We start from the raw sequence: 26,843 nt of genomic DNA, 5'->3' as shown, positions 1-26,843 counted from the left end.
GGCATGGCCCCAGCTGTTACTGCCTTCCCCAATCAGCCCAGGTTTTCCTTCCCAGCCTCAGCCCTCTCCCAGGGCTGGCTTTAACCCTTTCTGGGCCGGAGCGGGTGACCACCCCCTACATTCATCAAGTGGGTTACTACCAGAACAATTGTAACGTGAAAGTGGGGATAGGGATGTGCTGAATCTGGGGCATATGAGGGTAGCAGCTTGGAAGTGCTGCTCAATACAGCCTGCTCAGGCGTACTTTATTCCATGTGATGCCGATGGCATCTGAGGGTGACAGCTTGGAGGTGCAGTTTGACGCAACCTGCTGAGTCCAAGGGCATATAAGGGATCAGTTTGGGAGTGCTGATTAAATCGGTCCTCTCAGATGCGCTCAGTGTGAGTGTGAGTCTCCGATTCTGGGGCTGGAAGGACCCAGCCCTGGGGAACCTAGGACCTGCAGGATAGCTCCATTGGGAGGGAACTTGCAGAAGGGAGAAGTAGAGCTCCTTATGAGAACACAAGTGACACAAGCAGTACATTTATTAGAATTACAGCCCCCCCCCCCCAGAATAGTAACCCTAATAAATGAATGTACCCCAAAGTAACGGGCAAATCTGGTAACAATTGAGGAGGGTGTAGCTTGTATTTTCTTCCCAGATAATAGTTCTGGAGTAATATCACTTCAAAAGCAACATAGGATGACAGACTGGCCCCGTAACTGTCCTTTCTAACACTGTTCAACAAATTCACCCATCAAGTAGCTTGAAGCATCACACCACAAACAATGGCTGGCTGCCTTAATGTCAAACCATGGTCATCAGTGGGGACGGAACCTAGAAAATTCAGCATCAAAACCACAGGCCATCTGTCTAGGTACTTGTATGGCTTCCATCACCATGGCATCTCTACAACTTGAGGTAAAGGAGCAACTCTGGTAGATGCACAATAAGTAGCAGGGTGTTGCGATCCCAGGTGCCAGCCATTAGAAAGAGTTGTGAGCACATGCAGAGAGACTCCACATAAGCCTTCCCATTCAGGTTCAGACAACTGGTTCCTCTAGTAGTACAATATGATGATTAGGAACAGAGCCATGAAAACCAACCACCCCCACCTATGAGACAACTGCTTTATCTTGAGAGAATGAATTTAGTCTCCATCCCAGAGGAGGTGCTTCTAGAGCAGGGTTGAGGGCCCCTGATGGGCAACATGGGGGAAGATTGCCCTGCCACTGCTCTGCTGTGCCTGCTCTGTGACTACCCAGAGGAAGGTCAGTTTGGTGGCACAGCTTGCATGACAGATCTATAAAAAAACAAACAAACAAACAAAAAACAACAGCATCCAGGACTCTCTACCATGCGATATTCAAAACAAGGGAGCCGGGCTTTCTTTCCTCCCAGCAACATCTTATGACAGTTTGCTTCATTCACCGCACCCTCTTGAGCTGCCGCAGATATGATGACTTCTGTGCTGCCAAGTATCTTTCACCCACCCTTTTCCCAACAAACAGGAATGTCAAGAGACAAAAGGTGTGATAGAAAGATGTTAGGGTAAAACCCTAACACTGGTTCAGTTCCGTATTGTCTTCTATCAACCTGCTATGCACGTTTAGCAACTACTGTAGCTCACATCGAGTTCATTTTCGTTTTAATATACCATACGAAAAGCAGCCTAAATATATATTCCCAGATCTAAAGCATATAATCTGTAAACTATAGGAAAAGGCAGATCATTTCCATTAGTTTCTTATGTAGCAAAAACCACAATTTACACCCAAAGCATATAATTATATTCAAATTCTAAAAGACAGTGTTGGAAGTACTTTAAATTCATAGTTTGGGGGAAAGTCACTCAGGGGTATACGCAGTTATGTTTTAATGTGCAAAAACAACACGCACACACAAAAAGAGAGAGCAAGAGAAGTAATTTGAGCAAACGGTGAGGGGGCCATGGCAAATTACAGACCCACACTCCCAGTGCCTGTTTGGAATTCTGAGCAGCCGGCGTTCCATCGTAAAACATTCTTGCTGTTCCTTTGAAAACAACAAAGGTGGCAATTGTGGCTAGACCCCATTCAGACTTCAGAACCACGGCGGAAAACACTGCCAGGCTCCGTGTCCAGAATTCAAAAGTGTCCTTCCTCCTCTTCAGGCAGGGTTCGATCTTGGCTACTTTTTTTGAGCTGCCAATGCACAAGAGTAGTAAAGGGACTTTTCACATCTATATTGCTGCCTACCTAGGATGTCAACGCACACTAATGGACATAGCTGCTCAACCCTGCTGGGAGGTAGGCCACTGGTGCTGTCCTCATTTTTAAAAAGGTATAAAGCAGAGACAGGGAACATGAGTTGTCCAAGATCACACAACAAGACAGAGCCACAGGCCAACTTGAAGTTTACGCTGTAAACTTGAAGACCATCCTTCCTCTACTTCAAATTTAATATTCACAGAAGCTAGAAATGGAAAAGATCTATTAGATCTTCCAGTCCACCTCTCTGCCAGTGCAGGACTGATACCCAGCACAATTTAAGCAGAAAGCAAGTCCTCTTAATATCATAATGAGTGTAAAGGGAAAAAGATGCAATAGCTCCTATCCAGTCCACTTCCCAGCCAAGACAGAATATTCAGTATTGCAGTATATTCCCCCGTGCTTTGATCAATTCTGTGTTAATTTACTCAAGCTATGGGGCTTCCACCACCACCACCAGATGAATATTTTACACTTTTAAATGTTCCAGCAAGAGATGACTCTCTCCCATACCAGCGCCTGCTTGAAGCTACAGTGGAGTGTGGACTACAGTGCTTATGGCATAACAACATGTTATTATGGTGACAATCATAACATTGCTTACGTATTTTGATGCCACTGCAGCAGGATGAAGGAACAAGAAAAAAGAAAGAGAAAAAGCTGGCTGATGACTAACAAAATTTCCTTTAGTAATTAGTTACAGTGGAAGAGAAAATGACGACTAACATAGGAATGTTAAAAAGATTGTCATTTTATTTTTGTAATGATAATGATTGTATAGTGTGAGTGTAAGTATCTTCCAAAGTAGCAGAAAACTGTTTTACAACCTAAAACTGAAAAACAAACTACACACCAGTATTACCTATCTTTGAAACATAGCCATCTCTGGTATGAAACACAGCAGCTGTTTCACAGCTCAGAGCAACACTGATAAAAAGCAGAGAAGATAGCATGAAGAAGAACCCACCAGCTAACTCAGCGGGAAATATAGGGAGGAAGAAAGCCCTGACTTAATGATGACTCAGGACTAACACACCTCGCTCTTGCAAAGTGTGCCACAGGATTTTTAATAAGACTAAGGAACAGAAACTTTGTATGTCTCCTCTGAAAGGGGGCACCTCCAGCAGCACAGCGCCCCCTAGCACCATGATGGAGTAATAGTTCAGAATTAACTCAGAGCGCAGAAGGTCATTTACTAAAACAATACCATCTGGTCCTAGCAGCACCTTAAGTTTTTTTGCTTGGTACTGTGACTCAGGAACCCCTTAATGCCAACTGGCAAAGGGGTTACAGGAATGTCCTGATTCTGGTAGGTACATTCTCGTTCACCAAGGAATGTCATGTGAGTCTTAAATGAATGTCGGTTCCAGTGGTCATTAATATCATTGTGAGATGTATGTACAGATACATATAAGGAGTTATATAGATTTACTGAAAATATGTTTTACAGGCACGGCTGGCCAACAGGTTTTCTGTCAGACAAGAGAGGTTATTCACCTGTCTCTGTCGGGTGTAAATTAAGCACTTTAAGCTAACACAGTGAATGTCTATTTACATACAAAGACAGCAGAGAAATGTGAAACCAACAGGAAAGCAGCACACAGGAAAAATAAGCCATGAGCATTGGGGGAAGGTTATCCTGACTCTGGGTACAGACAGTGAACTTTAGGGATATCAGAAGGCAAAGACGACACCCTTTTATCCTGTACATAAGTAAACTGGCAGTGTGTTTACATTCATGAAAATGGGATCTCAACCAACCTCGGTTGAAAGGCTGCAGAAGACATTGGGTGAAATAAAACTTCTTTAGACAAGAAGTTTACCTGTTAAGTTTAGTCTCTAGAAAGCATGTTATGATTTTGTTTTAGATGTAGCCATTTGTATTCAATATTCTCACTCATTCAAGATTCAGGTGGCAATGTATAATAATAAACTTGTTGTTTTCACTATGAATATCTCTCAGGACTGTTATATTAAGCTGGGGCTGATCCTGAGTTAGTCATACAAACTGATGTGTACATTAGTCCTCCGGGGACTGCAGATCTGGCATTTCTGTGAGTGTTCAGTGGATAAAGGCACTGGACATTACAGGGGAACACGTCAGATGCTATGGATTAGGAACCAAGTCACTGGCTGAATTGTATGGGGAAGGCAGTAGGGAGAGTACTAGCAGAATTTTCATTAGCAGAACTGGAGGAGAAGCTAGAACTAGAATAGTAGGAAGTGTGGGTCAGAATTGGGGTGCATTGGCAGAGCTGTGTGGGAAGTTTGCACAGCACTGATTCAGGATTAGTTCCTCATTTGCATAAACACGAGTTTTCACTCACCAACTGAAAAAAAGAAATTAGCAATGTTACAACCCTCATAAATGCTTCATGTAAGGGGACTATAAATGACAGGACTTGTGAGAAGTGACTAAGGTCTCCGAGTTGCCACCTACAAGTTATGGTGACTCCTCGCTGCCAATCCTCACAAGAAGCCCTCGCATTTCACTGTGACTCGCTCTACAGCTTGAACAAGCCTGGTCCTTGCAAGGTACAAAACACTGCCTCTTCTCCAGCCACCCCTGCTGAGCAGATCCGAGGGCCTGGCCCTCCCGTACATGGTGTCACGCAACAGCTCTGCACGCCCCCCATTTGCTGAGGAGGGGGGGAGAAAAATATGGCTGGAGGGAGAAAAGGACAAACCGAATTAATTAATTCATCACTAAAAGAAAATACATACAAATCTTACTTTATCTGTCAACCAGTGGCACGCATTATACAGCTGCCTAGTGCAGGCAAAGAAAAAAACAGAGCAAGGGACTGGCAAGCCACTGGTGCAGGCTTTGGGAAAGCAGCTGACTCAGCAGGGGGCTAAGTAGCTTTATAGGGGGGCCCCCCCATTAGCTGTTCTGGAGTGGATGAAACCTTGCCCTATCTGGGTTGCAGATGAACCGACCCAAAACTTTGCTGCACTATGGACTTCTTTTCCTGTCTCAAAAGCTAGGTCCCAGAAGCCCCTTCTGCAGCAGCTGGGGTTGTATGGCTTTCCCTCACGACAGAGATCCCACTCTGCTTTGGAAGGTCCACACACAGAATGGGGGATTTCCCCCTACCTGTAGAACTGGCTTTGCTTGGCATTGTTCTTCTATGCAAACCTTTGTTTGCTCACCTGCTGACACAGGTGTGCACGTGGCGCAGAGAATCATTATACAGAGACCAGCTGCCCTATATACTATGCTGTTCCAAGTTTCAGCATTCACAGGTTGCAGCTAGGAATGTGGAAAAGCAGCATCTTGGAAACCCTTACAATACTGGCACTGAGCAGACTGCCAGCTCAGATCTCCATCCTGCACCACTGAAGTCAATGGAAGTTTTGCCACTGATTTCTGTGGAAGCCCAAAAGCAGCCCCAAAGAAAGGCATAGGGGGGACATCTATTCATTTATCTAGAGAGCTATACACTACGATGGCTGCCTCCTATGGGACAGAGGTTTTCCACACTGATTAACAGTTTCTGATATCTGTTAGTTGTATATGCATACAACGACTGAGATGCATAAGTGACTCAGAAGAGGATGAGGAGATCAAGTTCCTTCTAAAACTGCCCTCTGGATAGTCACAGCTTGGTTTAGGCAGTACAGATGAGGCACCAGGGATGGAAAGGCTCTGAAGGGCTAAACCACTTGGGGATTTGAGGCCTGAGCCTGCTCCAACTATCGATTTCAATGGGATCAGGATCAGGCCCTTTAGTTTCATCCACCAAAGAAGAAATCAAAATCCCAGTAAACACAGACAGCCTCTTTTCACACACATGCACACACACACCCCGCCTCCCTGAGTTCTGACTCTGCAAAGCTGTCACAGGTCCAAATTCTAAGTGCCTCTATCGTACAACATGAAAGAACAACACAGATATAAACCAAGCCTGTGTTTTGGTAAAAGACCAGCTGTCTTCATGGTCCCTTTCTCCTCTCTCACTCTTGCTCATTCCCAGAGGGGGTTCCATGCCAACCTTCCTGTATGGCATGATTAGGGGGGTGGGGGAATCTCAGGCTGGCTCATGTGTTGGCATCAGCTCACAGAGCCCTCCACTTCCCTTGCCTTGTTACTGCAATGAGGAAGCAAGGAAAATACCCCAGGTCCCTGAATGAAGCTGAGGACAGCTTTTATCTTCCACTGGATTTGCTGGCGTTTGGGGAGGTGGTGAAGCTAGAAGAAGGGGTGAGGGCTAACAGTGCCAGATCTAGAGCAAAAAGGAGGCTATTTACATCCTCATGGACCATTCCCTGCCACCTTATTTCAGAGCTACCCAATAAAACATTTTGCTCCATATGTTAAATCCTCACTCACAGGTGGTCTATGAACCAAACTTCTCCTCCTCCTCCGCAGAAACTGACACACATTCAGCTGAAGAGGTAGGGCTAGAGGACAAAGAGCACAGGCATAGGTGCTGGAACTAGGGGTGCTACCCCTGGCTTGAAGTGGATTCCATCATATACAGGGTTTACAGTTTGGTTCAATGGTTCTCAGCATCCCCACTATACAAATTGTTCCAGCGCCCCTGACCACAGGATGCTCTGAATGAGGAGGGGCAGGGTACCTGTTACAGCTGTTGGGCAGACTGGGTTGGAGGGAAGGGAAGCCAGTGACTAGAAGAGACGGGGATGCAAAGGGTCAGGACTGAGCACGAGCAGAGCTGTGGTAGAGATCAGGACTGGGATAGAAGAGGGCACACTGGCAGAGCTGTATACAAGGTGTGAGAATAGAATAGCTGGGAGTGCTGCAGGTCAGAGATGCATTGGGAGAGCGGTAGTGGGAAGCTCAGAATGGGAATAGCAGGGGATGCTACATAACAGGGCTAAGCTGCCATTATGTGGGGATTCGGGACTGAAAACACAGTGGTGTTGCAGGTCAGGATGGTGCATAGCCAGATCTGTAGATATGGGTAGGTTAAAAAAAATGCTGCTAGTTCTCTCATCACTTTCATCATCAGCCTCAAAATTGAAGGAAAGCATATCTAGACAATGAACATAAAGCCAATCAATGCCACCTATTGAACTCCATCCACTGAACTTCAGATGAGAGTTTATTGTTATTATTATTAAGCATGTTTATTATGATAGTGCCTAAGGACCAGCCAAGAAGGGGGCCCCACTGTGCTAGCACTGTACAAACAGAACAGTCGGCAGTCCCTATCCCGAAGAGCTCACAATCTAAATAGACAGAGCCTGGGTGGAGCAAGGGGTGGAAATTTGGGAACACACAGTGAAGGAAGGGATGGCAGTGACACAAGCATTGCTGGTGCTTCTGTCATTTCCCAGCCTTCAGCAATATGCCAGCACTGCCTTGGCCTTGGTAGAGGTAAGATGCTAAATAGCCTGGAATTCACACCTTGATGCCCTGCAGTGGGTCTGCAACTTTCAGCTGCAACTAGGGTGACCAGATGTCCTGATTTTATAGGGACAGTCCCGATATTTGGGCCTTTTTTTAAATATGGGCTTCTATTACCTCCCACCCCCTGTCCTGATTTTTCACATTTGCTATCTGGTCACCCTAGCTGCAGCTCTGGAGAAACTCTTTCCAAAAGGCCAGGCACTCAGCTGCCTGGGGCTCCCTGTCCACTGCCGAAATCCTCGCTGCTTGGAGGCAGCCGAGTGCAAACAGGCAGGCAGGTTTAGAGGGCGCTGAGCACTTGCCGCAGGGGAGGGAAAGGTGCGCTGGGGTAGGAGCGGGGAAGAAGCCGCTTAACTAGCCCCGGCCAGGCTAACGCCCCTCATCAGGGCAAGGGGGAGCAGTTACAGCAGAGCAGAGCGCACGGCTGCCACGGAATCCAGCTCTGCTCGCATTCCAGCACTCCCGTTTAACCCTCCCCCGGGGACCGCAAGGAAACCGGGAGCAGCACACACAGTCCCCCTGCCCGGCAGGTTTACACCAGCTCAGCATTGCTCAGCACGCCAGGGAGCACAGGACTGTCCAAGCAACTCTGCCCCCCCCCCCCTTTCACCGCGCTGCTCTCGCCTTCTTTCCTGCCCCAGTTCTCCCTCCTCCCCCGCCCGCTCTGCCGGGCTGCATTTAAATACAGTTCCTATTATTGCCTCTCCCCGGGTTTTTCAGGGAGCCAATACCAGGCACAGCAGGGATCAGCGAGAACCCAGCATCAAGAGCAAGCGTTTCCCTTTATAAGCCCCCAGCTGCTTGACAACTTCATCAAATAAAATTGAGAGACAGCGAGCGAGCGCCAGCCAGCGCTGGCATCCCCCCCCCCCCCCCCGCCTTTTTTTGTAGCTTCTCTGACACTCTCCCCAGCGCTCAGGGCTAGCGTGCAGTGGGGAAAGGGGACATGCAGTAATCCAGGTCCTAAACACACCGGAGAGGGTTAGGGCATGTCTCCGGAGAAGACCCTCTGCTATGGGGGCTACTGTACATCACCCACGCTGTACCGCCCCGCCCGGGGTAAACTATCATCCCCTTCTAACTTGCTACACCAAGTACAGCCCTCAGACCTTAACTAGCTGCCGTTTTATGGAGACGGTGTCCGATTACATAGCATATGGCCAGAGATAGGTACACGTAAATTGACCCTGTCCCCCCTCTGCCCGTCAGAATGTGTGACTATGTCCACACCCAACACACACACAGCTCACCTCCAAACACACATGGATTCGAAATATCAATCTGTTTCCCTGAAGAGAGGGTGTGTGTGACACAACACACGCGCGCGCCATGGGACCAGCATGTCCTAACCTACAGCAGGGTAAATGGAGCCTGCTCGTTCAGACCCATGCAGAGTCATGATCCAAGCTTCCCACTTCAGCATCAATAGAGGCATAGTCGCAGTACATGACCAGAGAGCTCTCGGATTTCAGGAAGATCCGCTGTCAAACATTAGGCTTCCCAACGCACACTGATACCACCACCACAGGCTCCGGCTCCCCAGGACCCAGCCCCACCAGCACACTCCGCAAGAAGAGCGGCCGGGTCAATTTCACTCCCAGACCCAATCGCTGGGTGACAAGCTGCGTGGGACTGTTCTCACAGCCCTGACGCCGCTAGCGGTAAGTCCCTCCGGCTTCCCAGCCTGGGAGCGGGGCTCACGGCTGGGCAGCCGAGGGTTAACCCCCCAATGCGGGACAGCTCTGATCTGCCTGAAGAAGTTGGCAGTTTTAAGGAGGTTTTTCATAAAAGCGGGGGGGGGGGCGAGGAGGGTGATAGAGGTAAATAAAAGGGGATTGGAGGAGGGGAGAGAAAAAACACCCCCGCAAGAGAAAGTCAAATTCTGTTCTCAAGCCCCCCTCCCCTGCATGCTACAGCTGTTCTGAAGAAAAAGGTTAGAAGGAAACAGTGAAAACCCACCGTGTCCTCCTCGTAGGGAGACAGGCGAGCGGTAGATAGAAATAGGCACAGAGTGGTGCTTGCTGCCGTGGAAATGATGCTCATGCTGAGTCTGAGCCACAGACGAGGAAGAGGAAGCAGAAGAAGCCACGTTAGAGGAACTCCAACCCGAGCTGACGATACATCCCCAAAAGAGGGAGCACATCCACAGGGTCCAGGCGGGGTGGCGTCCTGGGCAGATGCTGGGGTCTATTCTCAGGTGCATGGTCAATGCACTGGGCACCTACAGACGGGTAGTTTGAATTCCAGCCGGGAAGACAGAATACCGTTCATGATGTCAAGGGGCCCATCCTAGCAGAAGGGAGAGTCACTTCCAAGGTGGGAGCGTGTGTGCGCTGGGAGGGGATGGGAGGGAGGAGACTGGGGTGTGGGGGGAAGGTTAATAAACAACTACACGCAAAAATTAAAGGTCGATGTTTCCCAGGGCTGGCTCTACTGTGCCAGGAACCCCGCTGCTGCACCAAACCGCCAGGAGGGATCAGGAAAGCCACACATGTCAGGAAGAAGGATCCTGGATCTTTCACTTGTCAGGTTCCTCCAGGATCATAGATGACTTTCCCTGTCTGTGATCCTTGCCTCTCACTTAACAGGAGAGGGGCAAAAGAAAAAATAGCCAGAGACCCTGGGAAGGTTTTTGAATTTTTTTTATCCCAATTGAAAGGGCTTGCTTCTCCACTAGCAAGTGTTGCAATGCAGAATTGCTAGGCGCGCACACACAAATCTGGATGGTTATCCTCCTTCCTCTGGATCCAGGCGGCAGGGAACTCAGTGAGAGAGAGAGACAGAGCGAAGAGGAAAAGAGCAGGGGAAGAGGAAAGAAGTCCAGAATCCACAGGAGAGACAGAGAGCCTTAGGTGGAGCAGGATGCTCAGGGGGCAGCTCACTAAGTGAAGGCAACCAGGAAGCCCAGGTGAAGTGAAGAGAGGACTTAGGGAGCCAAATTCACAAATGGGCGAGCCGCACGCAAATAGGCTCACTCCAGAGAGCGAATCAGTGAAGCCCAAACACTCTGCAGAGGCAATGGCTGGTTCATGAGAAAGGAGGGGCTGGAGTAGGGGGCTGACGTCCCACCCCCTCCATTCATATACATCTTTCTCTCACTCACACTCGTTCCCTCCCTCCCTCTCTCTTCCTGGAATCTACTCTGGCTAACGATGCTTCCTTAACAGCTATTTTTCTTATACTGAAATCATAATGTAAGTCACAACTTGCCTCACTAGGGCCAATGCAGGATTGTTCCCTGAAGTCCATCTATGACTGCAAACAAATACACAATAAAAATAAATCGAGACAAAAGTCATGAAACAAAACCCAAAAGCCAATCCCCTGCAGGCATAGGAAGAAAATCAATTGCGGACACTGACCCAGACCTTTCCGCCTCAGAACCTCCACGTTTAAAGGGATGGTTCTTGGAGAGCACATCCTCTCATCTGTCTGTCTAATTGTTAATGCACCTGTCACCACAGTCTCCAGCATTCGCGGAGCTTCAGTAGAAATAGAGGCAAATAGAGTCGAACCACACAAACGTAGTTGGGAGCCTGATTTTCAGACCTGCTGAGCACCTACAACTCCAACTGAAGTCCGTGGGAGCTGCAGGTACTTAGCAAATCTGTTAGAAATCGGGTTGTGTGTGTGTGTGTCTGTCCTCCTGGGGTGAAATCAGGGTGGAGAGTAGCAGCCGTGTTAGTCCGCCTGGTCTATAGATACACTGGGGAGAGATGATCCGACATTCCCGAGCCCCACCGGGCACCTGGGCACATTCCAACCCCATCTCATCCTTTTTCGAAGGGCTTTGAAATAGAATTACAGTATTTGTATCCCCAGCCACTGCGGGGAGGAAGAAAGAAACGAGGCATCTTTCTAACACGGGGGAAAGAGCTGAGAGCAAAGCAGGAGGAAAGGAGGGGAAAAGCCTTTTCTCTGAAACTCCAATACGGAGAGTGGGAGCCGGCAAGATTCCTCAGCCTCGTCGGTGCTCTCAACACGCAGCCTTCCGATCAAAAGGAGAGAAATTCTCTCCCCTCTCTGCCCCCGTTTGTTTGGCATCAACAATGTGCCAGCAGCGAAGGGGAGGGGGAAAGGGAGAGAAAAGAAAAGGGGAGGGGAGAGATACTGCCAAATGGTGTGGCCATCTGTGACACAGGGAGGAGGTTTATACCGGCTCTTCTTCAATCGGATCTCACCGAGGGTATGCACAGCTCAGGAATGATGCACCAGTGACTGGGCGGATAAGAACTCTTTGGAGCGCGGGCCATGCAATCTAACTTTGTAGGAACGCTGTAGGAAGCAATAACGCTGCATCAAAATGCTTTGAAGAGATCTAGAGTTCGCAACAGTAGCAAAGGGGGGGAGTGAAATTACCACGGGCAGGCTGTTATGTGGGGAAATGTGTTTTCTGCTGTGATTTGAAATTAGTTGGAGGAATGTACAGATCCAATCTACTGCAGATGCAGAGCAGAAGGCTCTCCCCCCCAGCAGCTTTAAGCACAGTACATAAGCACATAACAACGCCCTTTATTAACTGGAAGTATCTTCCTAGCTTTCGGATATTCTGCTAGATAAAGGCTTATTTGCCTTCAACTAGCTTCTTACATCAGAGCCATGTGGCAACCTAGAATCACTGTGCTCATTAAACCTCTACAGTGTTTTATAGAATGTTGTTTGTTATGTTTCTGCAACAGTGGGCTGAGTCCAAACCGGTGTGTTTGCACTGAACCCTCAGGGAGTCAGAACCTTAGCCAAATGGTCAGATTTTGCCTTTCATAAATAAGAATTTTATTCAGTATGTACAGCACTCTTCACTCAGAGCTTAAATTGCATAGCAATTTGTATTACAAATATCTCCATTTAACATGGGGAAGCTGAGGCTGACAGGTGAAGAGATTTGCACAAGGTCATTCAGTGCATCTGTGGCAGACCTAGAAATAGAGCCAAGGTCTCCAGACTCCCATTTGGGAGCCCTAACCACTAAACCCCACTGCTTCCCAATAGCATCATTATTAATCACCACCCCTGGCTCGTAACTAAAGGGAACCTCTGTGTGTCTGAGAACTTGCATTCTGTTGTCTTGGGGAGGGGTGCACAAACAACCAGAAACCTACTCAACTTATAGAAAAACTACGAATTTCACAGTTATTTATCACACAGTCAGTGTTTTTGGAAATCAATTTTGATTTGATACAGCGCAGACATAAGGCATTCTTAGATGGACCTCGGAGCTACTTCACTGATAGGCAGTTGAGAGGAATAGCCATTCCTGATACATTATGATCATTTCGGAATGGGCAACTGGAACCACACACCTGAAGTTTTTAGTTTAATGTGACATATTTGTAATTTATTTTCTAGTTTAAGCTATCTAAAGCAGTGGCTAGAGCAGTCAGGAACTCATCACTGAGGGTTGAAGTGTTCCAGAAAGTAGAACTATTCTAGTTTGCATTTATCTAGCAATCATGCAGGGAACTTGAAAAGCTTAACAAATTAATTAAGTTACAAATAAATTAATTTAGCCTTACAACATCCCATGAGGGGGTTATTATCCCATTTCAAAGATATGCAGACTGAGGCACACTGAAGTTAAATGAGACAGTGGAACAACTGGGAATGGAAGCAAAGACGCTTAGCTCTGTTCTAACCATTAGACTACACTGTCTTTCAGAGGTTGTTACAGAGCCTATGAGCCTTGTCTCCTGTTAGATACTAGCCCCCACTCCTTTTCCCCCAAAGTTCTGACCCACTCAATTCTAAGGTATGATCAAGTACAAATTACAATATCTTGAAATGTTTGTCACCTTGTCAGATTGTGGGGAATTTAGTCATTCTCTCAGAAAAGATTTTAAAATGTAGCCCATCACCAAACAACTTATTTCTAAAATACAGACAATATATTTTAAAATAACTATCCAGCCAATGATCAGGACAATACAAATCTGCTGTTTCATGACCACATTTCCTCTCAGTGGCTAGTGTTCAGAAAGAGACAGAACTATCCATATTACAAGCTTGGTCACTAGTTCCCTCGATGACAAGTGATGGCAGGTTTGAAGTTTTAAAAACTAAGGGCCTGATCCTGTTCCTGCAGAAGCCAATGGCAACACTCTTCTTAACTTCCATGGGAGCAGAACATGTTTGAAGAACTGTACTAGCATTAGCGTCAGGTACAGGCACAACCTCTGGGAAACGGCAGGGAAGTTTCTTCTCCCTCTTTTCCTCTCCAACTATGCTTGCCCTAAGGCTGGGGTAGAAAAATAGAAAGGCTTCTTCCTCTTTCTGTAAAACATACTCCTCCTGTTGTTAATCCCCATTTAATGCTCTCTTGGACCACCCTATTCTCTGTCTTTCCATGACCTTGCTCCTATTTGTGCCAGTCGACTCCCAGGCTGTTGCAGCTGGCACAGCCTGCAGGGGGAGGAGGACAGGACACAGACATGGCAACTGTCTCTCATCCCATCCTAACACAAGCTCAGTCCCCCACACTTAGGCAGCAGTAGGCATACAGCATGGGAGGTGGAGGGTGGACAGGAGACACACCAAAGAGTTAGGTCATCACTTAAAACTCCCCTACCCTGGGTCAGGGGATGCAATGGACCTGACTGCCCCCAAATAAGGGAGGTGCACACCACCTCCCCTTTATCTCCATTTGGCTAGAAACTGGTGGACCAGTTGCCTTTGGGAAACAGGAGAGGGGCAAAGAGAGCCCAATTTTTATTTTTATTTATTTATTTATTTATTGTTTAAGGGCAAAACTGTGAAGGCGGCTATAAATACATCAGTGGGTTCTGGTGACACCATAAAGCATTGGAACTTCACTCTGCCTTGCTTTATTAGGTGTCAATGGGTGTATTTACTGCTCTGTAGTTCACAGTCCACCCATTTATTTAGCACCACCATTGCAGGAAGAGGGCAGATTTCAATTGAATTTTCCCATCTTAGGTGATAAGAGGAAGTTTATCGCTACACTGGGAAGTTTTAACAGCACTGTTCCCAAGGGATTTACTTGCAAAGGAGATCTGTAGTTTTCCCAGATGCATACGAGTTTGGTGCATGAGAGATTTGTTTTGTAAAATGAGTTTATTCTTTAAATGGCAGTGATCTCTCTCTCAGTCACGATCCAATGAGGTTCATATGTCATAAGTTTAATTTGTGTCAGGTAAGAACACAACATTTCAGATGCTTGTGTGTCTGCAGAACTGGGATGTATGTGTCAGGGAAAGAGGCTCCCTATGGTTGGAACCACCCTGGAGATAGTTTGCCTTGTGACAGTTTGCTGTGCTGACCAGATCCACAAAGAGCTGCAAAAATGAAAAATAATGAAAAAAAAAAGTTACACCTTTTGGAACCTCAGAAGGGATCTGATTTGTATCTAGTTCTGGAGAGGTTCTTACTTTAGCCTACTTGTATAGTTTCTAATAGATCATGGCTGTCAATCACTTTGCTGCACATAAGGGTCACTCCGAACCTCCCAACAACAGAGAAAACTCAATGCCTCTAACTCTGAAAGCACATGCTCCTAGCTTGTAAGTCAAAGGAGAATCCCCATTAGCTTTAGCAGAACTGGGTCTCTGACACATGGTCAAGCAGCTCTGATTCCATCGAGCAGAGGCCAGTGGTGACACATACACATTAACCCGTTCATTACTCTATCATTGGGATAAGAGAATCAGATAGAAAGGCACTGACTCAAAACCTCTCCCCAAACTCAAAATAAGTCTCTCAAGGTTCAAAATAATCCACTTCATTTTTTAAAAAATGAATAGAGAAGAGGGTGGGAAGAACAATTTATAGTTGTGATCTTTATAGAAAGGATTGAACAAAACAAGGTAGGGATGGGGCTGCATGCTTTAGAGAACTTAGCACTGGATATAGACTCCTTTGCCTCTTGGTGCCTGGATCAAATGCAGCTGAGGATGGTTGTGACCAAGGGTTCTCACCAAATGGTGGTTCTTCTGAACCCCATGGGGAATGAGCTGTTCCCAGAGAATCCCTAGTGCCCAGGTGTCCACATTAAAATTGTCCCCTTGTTCTTAGAGTCCTAGAAGGCCGAGGAGCTGCAGTGTCCTCTCATCCCTAGAGGAGCGTCCCTCCAGCTCAGGACTGAGGCACATTGACACAGCTGCTGTCGTGCTGTCCCTGTTCTGTACTTTACTCAAGAATTTCGGTTTCCAAGGCTGTCAGTCTCCTACTGACTTAAAAAAATAGTAAAGGAAAAACCCAACACCAGAGCTCCTCTCCTCCCCATCAGCCTGCCAGAAGCAGAGCAGTACCATACCCCTTTACAGCAAGGTTTCTCAACCTGTGGGTCAGGACTCAAAATTGGGTCACCAGAATGTTTCAAAGGGTGGCATGGTCAACTCAGGGGAGCAGTGCCAGACCTGAGCAGCACTGAAACCCTAGAAGTTGCAACGCCCAGAGCCAAGAGCCATGCCCAATCAGCCCCACAGCACAGGAGCTGCCATTGTGGGGTGACCAGCCTGGCCCGCAAAGTAAGCAGAGCCACCAAGCACCTCTCAGCTGGGCTGCCTGCTCCACCACAGGGCCTCAGAGCCCTGCGTGGAAGGGTGACAGGACCTGGCCCCTGCTCCCTGCCCTGGAAAGGGGGAAAGAGACCTGCAGGGAGGCACTGATTGATGGGCCGGTGCTGCGTCCTGGGCCTGTGCCAGCTGCCCTGCCACTGTGACAGGGAGTGTGACACTGCCCCCCAACCTCGAGAGTGATGCTGCAGGTACCCCTCAAACTTCCCCTCCCACTTTATTTTAAACTATTTCAATAAATTGTAGCTTTGTTTTGATAAACAGATCAGGCTAATTTTTAAGTGACCGTGGCTATTAATGCAGTAGAAATCTGGCAACCTGCCCGAGGACCTGACTGAAACCACTCCAGGGTCTCCACCCCCCAGACTATGTACTGGGTTATGACAGGCCATAAACATTCAAAAATGGGTCCTGAGCCCAAAAAGGTTTTAGAAACACTGCTTTACAGGACAGAGTATCATCACAGTCTACGCAGATCATTGGTGGAACAGGGTAACTGCACATCTGTCTCCCTCTCTGACCGCCAGAACACATGCTACACTGACAAACAATACTGGGCCAAATTCTACTCATTCTCACACAAACGCAACTCTCATGCAATCAATGGGGTGGGTAAGGTTTAACTTGTGGCCCATTATTTTGAGGATAAACAAGCAACCCCCTCGCCCCAAAAAAGGGGGACAGAATATCATTAAAATGTTAATTTAGCATCAGTGAGACATTAAGACCAAGTTACAGATATGCTTAGGATTGTCCTGTCTCCCACATCTCAGGAGAAAGAAACACGCCCAGGCACAGAAATGGGATAAGCAGCCAGTTCCATCTCTGGATGCCAGTTACATTCACACCTGCTAAAAATCTCCCATCAACATAACATTATCTTACCATCACTGCCTGGGTGCACAGACTGCCACAAGCAGTCAGTATGGAGGCTTGGGGCATGATTCCGCTCTCACACCAAAGTAACTATTGAGCAACTCAAGGAAGCCAGTGGAGTTATGTTTTTGTAAGTAAAAGGGGAAGCAGGGCTGAGGAGGGAAACCGCAGCTCATCACAGCTCCAGGGGTTGGTTACCCCTGAGTTGAAGCCATACTGCTAGCCCAGGGTAAGTGCAAAACGGTGTGGTAGGAGGTGCAAAGGTAACTGTTAGAATCAGAGGAAGGTTCAGTTCTTTAAGTATCCAACCTTCTAATGACTGTAATTTTTCCTGAGATTTCTCTACTTCCACTTCCTGTCCTGGTGGAAACAAGGTAGTACAGAGGTGGGTAGAAATTAATCAAATGTTTATGAACTTTAGATAAAGATTCTGAGTTTGACGATTGGTCTGATCTGTAGTGAAAGTTCAAGTTGGTTGTTTGGCACTGTTTGGGAAGGCATGTGTGTGCTGGGCCAATCTGAAGAGCAGAGCTCAGCCCTTTTGGCCAAGTCTTACTGGCCATCAGGGCCGGATTTCCCATTTTGGCACGTGCCTAGGGGCACTGGCATTCTAGGGGCACCTAAAAATTCAAATTTTGCTGCTCCCAGTCCCAGCAGGGGGCGGGGCTGGGGCCGGCTGAGAGGGAAACGGCCATACGCAGCCCTGCTGGACCGCTCCTTGCTTAGCCCGGCAGAGAGAGTTCTGTCCCAGTGGGGTCGGTGAGTGTGGCCTGGGGGCAGGGCTTGGGAGAGTGGGTCTCTGGGCAGTTTTGTAGGGGGGGAGGCTCTGGGCAGTGGGGCAATGGTGGGGGGCAGTCTGTATGTAGTGGGGCACTGGGCAGTCTGTTTGGGACTGTAAATTTGTGGTGGGACTGTGAGGGGAGTCCTGGGCAGTGGGGGGGAGGGTGTCTGTGGGCAGAGAGGCGCTGGGCAGTGGGATACCCAAAAGTCAAGTGGCAGGGTGCCTGCGGTGGCTATGAGCTCTGAGCTGCTGCAGGTGGTGGGGCCCCCACAGCTCCTGGCTGCTGCGGGCAGGGGACTCCAAGCCCCTGCGCCTAGAATGTAAATCCGGCCTTGCTGGCCATATGATTTGTGAGACCTCAAGGTAATGAAAAAGGTTAGAAATCGGGCCATGAGTTTCCTCTCCATCTAGTCCCTCTGTCAGAATCAAACTGTATGTCACTGGAGCTAAAGAGTGGGGTATCAAGTGCCTTGCTTAGGTTCAGCCCTGGGTTTACCCTCACATTTACCCTCTCCCTGCCCCCCCCCCCCACACACACACAGGCAACATGGTAAAATAAACAAGGGAGTAGGAATATGGCTTGCCTGCATTCTGTCCCCTGCTCTACATCTGATGGTTGTGGTGGGGTAGATTCAGTTAGGAGATTGAACAATTATTGCCCTTGCTTTCAGCACAGAACCCAAGTATTAAATAGAGCATGAGGAAAGAACTGTGGTCTGTACTTAGGACTTAGCTTTCCTTATTCTTGACAGTATCAGCTACGGGGCAGCAGTCTTCCTGACAACCTCTGCAATTTGCATGATCTGTGTGGTGACTGGGGCAAATTCATCCCTAGTGTAACTTCCACCAATTTACACTAGGTATAAAAGTTTAGTCCACAGTGTCTACAAGATCTTTTTTATATGGAGACGTTGCACTGCCTATGCCGATAGTAGAGTCTTGTGTGGGTAGTAGACCTCACCCTTAGTGATGGTCCCTCCAGTCTGGGGCAAGACACAACTGGAAGATGCTTGGCCTGCCGCAGCTCAGACTGTATCTCTTTTGTGGATCAATAGAGGACTTCAGTCTCCAAAGTCCATCATTCTGGCCCCTTTCACACAGGTGCTAAACATTAATTCTGATATATTAAAATTAATGTCATGACTTCTTAGCCTGGGAGGAAAACGCTAGGAAATTATTTCTGATGAGCTTTAACTCAAAAACTTAAACAGTGCCTGAAAGCCTGGATTAGCAAGTGGTGGGAATAAAGACGGTTAAAACGTCAATTGCAATAAACGGAATGATTTTCATTTTTACCCACAAGAGTGGAGAGGAGATTTTTATTTTCCTTTGGAGCTCAAAGAAACCTTGTCTGACGCAAAAATGAAAAGCTGGAAAAGCTGTTGCTTTTGCTCCTTTAAACTGGCTTCTGTGCTAATGAAAAGCGAACTCCCTAATAGACACACTGCAAAGGCTTCCCTCTGCTTTTCCTCTTTCTTCCCACCTATCATCTTGCCTGGCTATTGCCTGTAATCACCTGCTCATCTCACAGCAATAACTGCCAGGTGACGCGTGTTTGCTGTGGCCTCCCCAGACGCCAAGAAGAGAATTAAAAGAAAAGAAAAGAGGGAGGGGGAGAAAAATCCTTCAATGACACAAGTGTCTCACTGCCAGGCAGACAAAGAGTGAAGCGTTTCCTGCGGCCCAGGCTGTTCATGTGGGAGCCGCTGATAGGTGTAATTTCCTAAGATGTATACCTTGTCAGTGTGCACAAGATGAACAGAAAGAAGGTCAGAGCAGCCAAAACCGAAAGATTGGAAGGACAAAAGGAGAAAGCAGGGAGCGCCGTTGGGCTGCTTTTAACTCTCACAGGACACATGCTGCATTGTCTGTGGCAAACCTACACATAGGCACAGCTGATAATGCCATATAAAGAACCCCTCTTCCCCCCACCCCCGGCCCTTGGCTCTCAACAGATGAAACAACCATTGTACAATGTGGTTCCCATGGGTCTATCAGACTCTCCTTGGGCATTGCTGACAGCAATTCCCCTCCTCCCCCAACCATGTTATCACCAGGTTATTGACTATGCAGGGGAGTCTATAGCATAGTTTGGCTAGCAGGGCTCTCAAACAAAATACCCTCCTACCCCCGCCTATAGAGAATCCATATTATCGCCCTGCTAACAATCTCCATGTATCATCTATAATGTGGAAGGCATCATGCAATGGTGTCACAGGAGCTGCAGATGCATCTCTCAGGAGAAGATGTAGAGTGTAGAGCTTGGTCACGCTAGGGTTAAGATAGGACTAGAGACAGTCCAGGATAAAACTAACTGCTCCCTGCTGGTACCCCTACAATATGTAGAGCCTGATCCTGCAGCTTCCAGTGACTTCAAATGGGCACACAACACACCTGTGCAAAACCACCAATAGACCTGAATACACCCCAAGCCCATTCACAGCAAACCAGGGAAATCCCTGGGACACTGAGTCTCTAGCAGAGAAGCTGAACGAAAACATAGAAGGGAGAAACGTGAACCACTTAAAAAATAAATAAAAAACCTCCTTTTCCTCCAGAACATCTGCACACCCTCCTAACTCAGGCTCCAGTCCGCACAAGCTTCTCTAATGCTTCAGATTCCAAGAGACTCCAGCAGTTCCCTATCCCATCAAATCCTTCATCCCTACTGCAACTCAAAGGGTGTGTGCACACGCAAGTCACACGGAGGCAAACAAAGCGTCTGCTTTCTCATCCTAGATGCTCCCCTTGCCGACCACCACTGTATCTGAGCATAACAAAGGTGTGTGTGTGTGTGTGTGTGTGTAAAAAGACCCTGCAGCAAAACCACACTGGCGCTGCAAATGCTTACACCAGAGTTTGCATGAGCGTCCAGCAGGCGATAGCTTTAAGCTCTACGCATCTGTTAAAATTGGGAAACAAAGAGCGAGCAACACCATCCCTCACCGATAAGGCATAAACTGTTCCCACTATAACCGTGCTACTTATTGAACAGCAAGGACAAAAAGCCCTGGCTACTCGTTGCAGAGCCAAGGGAAAAGCTAATGCTAGGGATGCAACAGATGCTGTTTGAAGTAGCCAAGCACACACACACACACACACACAGAGGCTTCTCCTTCTCTTGCCTCTTATCTGTTCCTTCAACTCTGTCAACCAGAGACTGCCACAGAAGAAGGGAGAGAGGGGAAACCACCCAAGGAAATGCCTGTGTAACACCCAGAGGCAGCTCACTTGAAAAGTATCAACTTTCATTCCATTGCTTTTGAACTTCGATGAGTCGCACAAAAGCCCTGTGCACCTGGGATCATCCCCTTTCCTCTTCTCTGTGTTATAAGAAGGCTTGTGCATATTTTTAATTGGATGCCACCATCCCCTCTCTCTTTTTCACTCTCTCACCAGCCCCTAAAGGTGAGCACTCAGTAGGGCCAGGCCCAATCCATCAGTGTCTCCTACTGGATGGGGGCAGAAACGCAATTAGTGCTACGAGGCAGGAGTGAGAGGGGAGCAACCTTCACAATGACCCACTATTCTCCACTTATTTGCCCTCTCCACCTCCGCATTCTGATCTCTCCTGCACAGACAACAGAGCTTATGGCAACGCTAGCTATAGAAAACCCTAAAATAGACAGGTTAAACAGACAGACACGTGGGCTGTATAACAACTTTCCTCAGCGCAGAGATGCTCCTTACCAGCTACCAGCCCCCACACTGAAGTATCAGGGACTTATTGATAAAAAGGACTCCATTTGATACTCCTGAATGCATTAAAAAAAAATGCTCCCATGTTCTACGGTAACACTTGACTGCAGAATAGTGTTTTGACCAGTCACTGTAGAATACTGTAGTACATAAGGAAACCTTTAGAAAAAAGTTTTACAGTTTTCTGCAGTAACAGAACAAATCACTATAACTTGAAAAACAAAACACCCCAGTGTCTTAGATCGGTCCTTCAGAGGAGAGGTGCCCAGTGCCGCTTTGGTTGATCAGGCATCATTGTCCATTGCAAAAAGGAGTTCTTCTAGTTCTGGCATGAAAAGCTAAATGGGCTGAAATACAAACAGAGAAAGATCACTTCCCTCTCCCATATCTCCACAAAAATCACTTTAGTAGTTCAATCAAGCAATTGATTAATTATTGGAATAGCACAAACAAGAAGGAGAAAATTGTTTAGGGTGGGTCAAACTAGCACAACGAAATTAAGCGAAAGGACAATTCAGAAGGAGTCTGGAGAAATATTTCTTAAGTATATAGGGAACAAGTGTAAGTCTTGAAAGTCCCATTGCTTTGATGATTTAAAACTGGACAGGACAAAGCACTGGAGAATAGGCTGTATGAAACAATCTTGCACTGATAGGGACTAGATAAGATCCAGTAGGTCATTTTCATCTGGAACTTGGATGATTCTGTGGCCACTATAAGTAATTGCATTGATATAGTACTAATCACCATCACTATTGATTTAGCTATTATTAACTAGCTGTAACAAATTGAAACTGAGCAAAAGGAAAATTTAACCTATCCGGACAGGTTTCCCAATACTGTCTGTGGAATAGTCTCTCATGGGAAAAAATGGGAGCTCCATCATTTAGGAAATAAGAGGTCAGACCTTCAAGAGCCCAGTGCCAGATTTTCAAGTGCTCAACACCCACAATTGGGGGAAGATTTTCAAAATGGGAGTAGATTTCTTTGAAAAGCTGGTCCTGCTTTTGGGTGTCGAGCCCTTGTGAAAAATCCAGCCCTTTTCCTCCTTACTTTTGAATCAAAGTACTATGATTACAATGCTGCTCCACAGTTGGAAGATTTGCTTAAGAACGTTACTTATAAGAATGTACAATTCTCATCCTTTGGGTCTGTAACTCACCTAGCACATTTTTGGCACTACTGCAATGTAAGTCATAGTAATAGAAATGGTGATTGAGTTTAAACTAGACTCTCAGCTAAACAAAGTGCTGGAGACTCTCCTGTAGGGAACAATCCTGTAATGTCCATGTGGAATAGATTGCATTTAACAGCTATTTCTACCTGCATCCATTTTTCTCCTTTCCTATCTTCCATTTTTATAATTGCCCTTCTCATCCTACATTAACACACACCTAGAGGCTCACCCACTCACTCTCCTTTCTTTCCTTGCCAAGTAGGAGTTCCCTGCCTAGGAGTTAGTCATTTGCTGTCCACAGACCTACTGGTGTGTTTCTCTCAATAGTGGACATCTGGAGGAACTATCTACTTCTTACACACTTCTCAGCACAAATGGAGGCTAGGAGGGAATTTAAGCACCAGATCTTTTAAAAATATCTTCTGTCTCCCCTTCTTTCCCCTCCCGGCAGAGCTTCAGGAGTCCATCCTCAGCTACATAAGCAAATTGGCTTCCAAAACCATCCTTCTTAAGAGAATACACTCACACAAACACAAAAGGGGAAGTATACCAATCCTTACATCTCTATTGCCTAACACTTATCATTATAATTTTTGACTGTTTTGGAAGAAACAAATAAAGCCAAGGATAGAATCCAGTTATCATGCATGGCATTCAGCCTTCTTAACACCTGACCATATTTTATCAGTCCCCTGCCTCATTCACTGCACACCTATCTTCTACAGCAAATAAGACAGGAGTCCTACAGACAACAGCTTCATTTGTTACACAGCCCTGAGCACCATCCATGCTGTACAGCGAATGAGGTAGGATCCAAAATAGCATGTGATTAACGACTGTCTCATAATGCATACACACAAGAGGACAGAATTAAGTTTGCACTGACAACTTAATGCTGTCATTTCCTATCTTTTGTGTACTTGACTTGGCAACTTAATGATCTTTGAATGTAGGATTTTTGTTTGTGTTTTATACAGATCACATAACAATTTAAAGGGGTATACAGATACTTTATTTAATGCACAATTTATGCAGTGAGGTAATGCAGCTAGTATGTGTGTGTCTCAAATGGCCCATATAACTGAAACAAACTCCTAGCATAGTGATGGGCACCATAGCGGAGCCTAAATAGATTAAACTACTGTGGACTGAATTATTTTTCCCTTTCGGCTGATGCCAGGCACCCTGTCATTCTCCTCCTATCCCTTCTAAAGGGTCCTCGTTAGCAGGTTGAGAGAATTAAGTTAAGTTGACTCACCATCATTAATAGAAACAACAAGGAGTCCGGTGGCACCTTAAAGACTAACAGCTTATTTGCGCATAAACTTTCGTGGGTAAAAAACCACCCAAATAAATCTGTTAGTCTTTAAGGTGCCACTGGACTCCTTGTTGTTTTTGTGGGTACAGACTAACACGGCTACCCCCTGATACTTGACATTATTAATGGGTCTCTCTAATTCAATTATGGCATGTTCCGAGAAAGCCACCTGCCTTCCTTTCCAGCAGAAGAGGATGTTGAAACACTGCCAACCTTTTGCCCAGCTGCTTTAAAAGCAAAAATTAGATGCACCTGGCCTAGCAGTTGTTTCTGCAGCCGGACCCTGGGATGTGGAGTAACAAGGTTCCATAGGGAGCCCGCGCTCTTTGGAGTCAGTGCTAACCTTATTGCCCTGTCATAGTGGTAGGGGATGTTGTGATGCTGGGAGTGGGTGTTCATGATTCAGAAGAGGGCAGTAGTCATTACTGACACCAGAGTGAAGCTGTAGGAGGTGCTGAGTACTCAGTAAGTGGGGTTAGTGGCAAGGAGGAAATTCAAAGTACATACCCCATTTAATTTTAGATAGTCTCAAAAGAGAGGTTTAGGACTAAATGGGCACAAACCCCGAGCCAAGTGTAAACCAATGTAGTGATGTCTTGGCTCTGCAGCAATACTGAAACCATAGGTCTGAGAGGGATGAACTTCCATATTGGTTCTTCTGTGTTTGTACAACGCCTAGCACACTGGGGTCCTGGTCTAAGCCTGGGGCTCCTAGGCACTATGACAATACAAATACATAAATAAATAATGAATTGGGGACTGATTTTTCTAAATTTCTAAATTTCTAAATTAACGGAGATATCCCATCTCCTAGAACTGGAAGGGACCTTGAAAGGTCATTGAGTCCAGCCCCCTGCCTTCACTAGCAGGACCAAGTACTGATTTTGCCCCAGATCCCCAAGTGGCCCCCTCAAGGATTGAACTCACAACCCTGGGTTTAGCAGGCCAATGCTCAAACCACTGAGCTATCCCACCCCCCTGATGCTTAAAGGTGGCAATTTCGACATCCGCTTGGTTAACTATTTCTATGCTGAGCATTTTAGTAGAATAACCCAGCTCAACTGCTTCATCTGCAATGCCAGACTACCTCTCACCATTCCCCAGGTGCCAACTGGCCCCTCCAGTTCCCCCCACTGACTGCTCCTAGGATGTCGTTACTCGCTGCCCGTGCAGAATCTCTAGCATGCAGAAAACTGAAAATGCAGCAACAATGTAAAACAGATGTAAAATAAAAGGGGGGGGGGGAAATAGCTCAGTGGTTTGAGCATTGGCCTGCTAAACCTAGGGTTGTGAGTTTAATCCTTGAGGGGGGTCACTTAGGGATCTGGGGCAAAATCAGTACTTGGTCCTGCTAGTGAAGACAGGGGGCTGGACTCAATGACCTTTCAGGGTCCCTTCCAGTTCTAGGAGATAGGATATCTCCATATATTATTATTATATTCAATTTACCATCAAAACAAACACAGGGAATGCTGTGCTCATTAGAATATTCATATTGGTCTTCGGTTGCATAGACACCTCCACTTTTAAACACTATCTGAAGCTGCCACAGAATTTCCAGAATATCACCAGAATACCTTAGAATCCTGGGGCCTTGCCACAGAAAGTAGGTCCAGTTTGCCATAGAGTACACAAGGCATTTATTATATCTAAGTTGCAGTGCATTTGCAGTCTCAATGGACATCTCTAAACATGAGTACACCATCATGCACACCCAGTTTGCGCTCACATATATTCAGGTGAACACACACAGGTGAGGCACAGATAAGCTTTGTACACACTCAGCCACCCATCCACAGTAGATGCATATTTACACACAGGAGTTCAAATACACCTGCAGGCTCACACATACACGCACACAAAATTGTAATCATGCACAGACCCACATACATCCCCAGGAGCACATACATAAATGCATCCACACCCAGAGTGTGCACAAGTACAAGTCCACATAGCTACAGGCATACTCACAGATGCCTAGACATCTACAGAGGTGCTCATGTATGCCAAGGAGAACATATATGCATCATACATACAAGCGTACAGCAGCTCCCACATCTCTACAGCCAGGAGAACAAGATGCTTCAGAGCAAAGTGAACATCACCAGCTTCCCACCAAGCACACCTCAGATTTTCCCTTTTAAAGAGAGAAAGCTTAGTTGCCAAACCCAGTAATAAATGCTTGTCAAGGCTGTTTCTGATGGGATATAAAGGTCGTGGCGGGAGTGGGGGCCACCACAGTCAAACTGCACTAGCTGAACTCAGAGCAGGAAAGAATCAGTGACAAAGATTTCTCCCCTTTGTGTCTCTGGGAAATGATGAACAAATCTTTCAGCGTGATTACTCTCTCAGGTCTGCAGGCCAGGCTCTCAGGCCTGTAGTAGACAGAAGATGCTCCTATCTTCTCTCAGATTAAATGTGCCTAGTGAAAGCGATCAGAGGCTGGTGCAACAATTATCTTTCCTTGTTAGAAATGAGGATAATGACTCCTCTCTCAAGGCCCTTTACTGGCTGTGATAGTGCTCAGCCAATCTCAGTGGGCAAAACATTTGGTGTAAATAAAACAAAGCTCCGCATCGAGTAACCCTCTTTTATTTTTGTTTGCTCTTCTATGCCTGCCCCGTGAAGCGGCAAGATGTCAGATCCTTTTTTAACTTGCACAAATGTGTCTAAATGTCACCCTAGAGCCTTGTTAGGTGAATATCTTGCCAAATGTATTTTCCCCTTTTTAAAAAGCATTTTTAAAAAAATGTAAAGACACACACTCCTGCCACCTCCCCACTCCCCATTCCCAAAGTCAGATCACATGCCCAGCCCCCAGCATTCCCAAGACCGGCCCTCTGTGACAATCCAGAGT

At 46.7% G+C, this 26,843-nt stretch overlaps 1 protein-coding gene across 7 annotated transcripts in view; it reads right to left on the bottom strand.

The window, feature by feature from the left end:
• Nucleotides 1-26,843, bottom strand: part of NRXN3 (neurexin 3) — a 1,374,011-nt gene that overhangs the window by 490,583 nt on the left and 856,585 nt on the right. For 3 of the 7 annotated variants that reach the window (XM_054027800.1, XM_054027802.1, XM_054027803.1), the window contains exon 1: nt 9,567-10,155. The exons of 1 other annotated variant lie outside the window; for it this stretch is intronic. In XM_054027800.1, coding sequence (XP_053883775.1) covers nt 9,567-9,810 — 244 coding nt within the window. In that variant the 5' untranslated portion in view covers nt 9,811-10,155. Of the gene's footprint in view, nt 1-9,566; nt 10,157-26,843 lie in introns of those variants that run through there. 3 more of the 7 variants (XM_054027799.1, XM_054027797.1, XM_054027801.1) reach the window with 3 other exon arrangements.

The sequence above is a fragment of the Malaclemys terrapin genome, chromosome 4 (assembly GCF_027887155.1).
Source record: "Malaclemys terrapin pileata isolate rMalTer1 chromosome 4, rMalTer1.hap1, whole genome shotgun sequence".
NCBI lineage: Eukaryota > Metazoa > Chordata > Testudines > Emydidae > Malaclemys > Malaclemys terrapin.
Note: the sequence above shows the minus strand (reverse complement) of the source record. Positions and strands in the feature narration are given on the sequence as shown.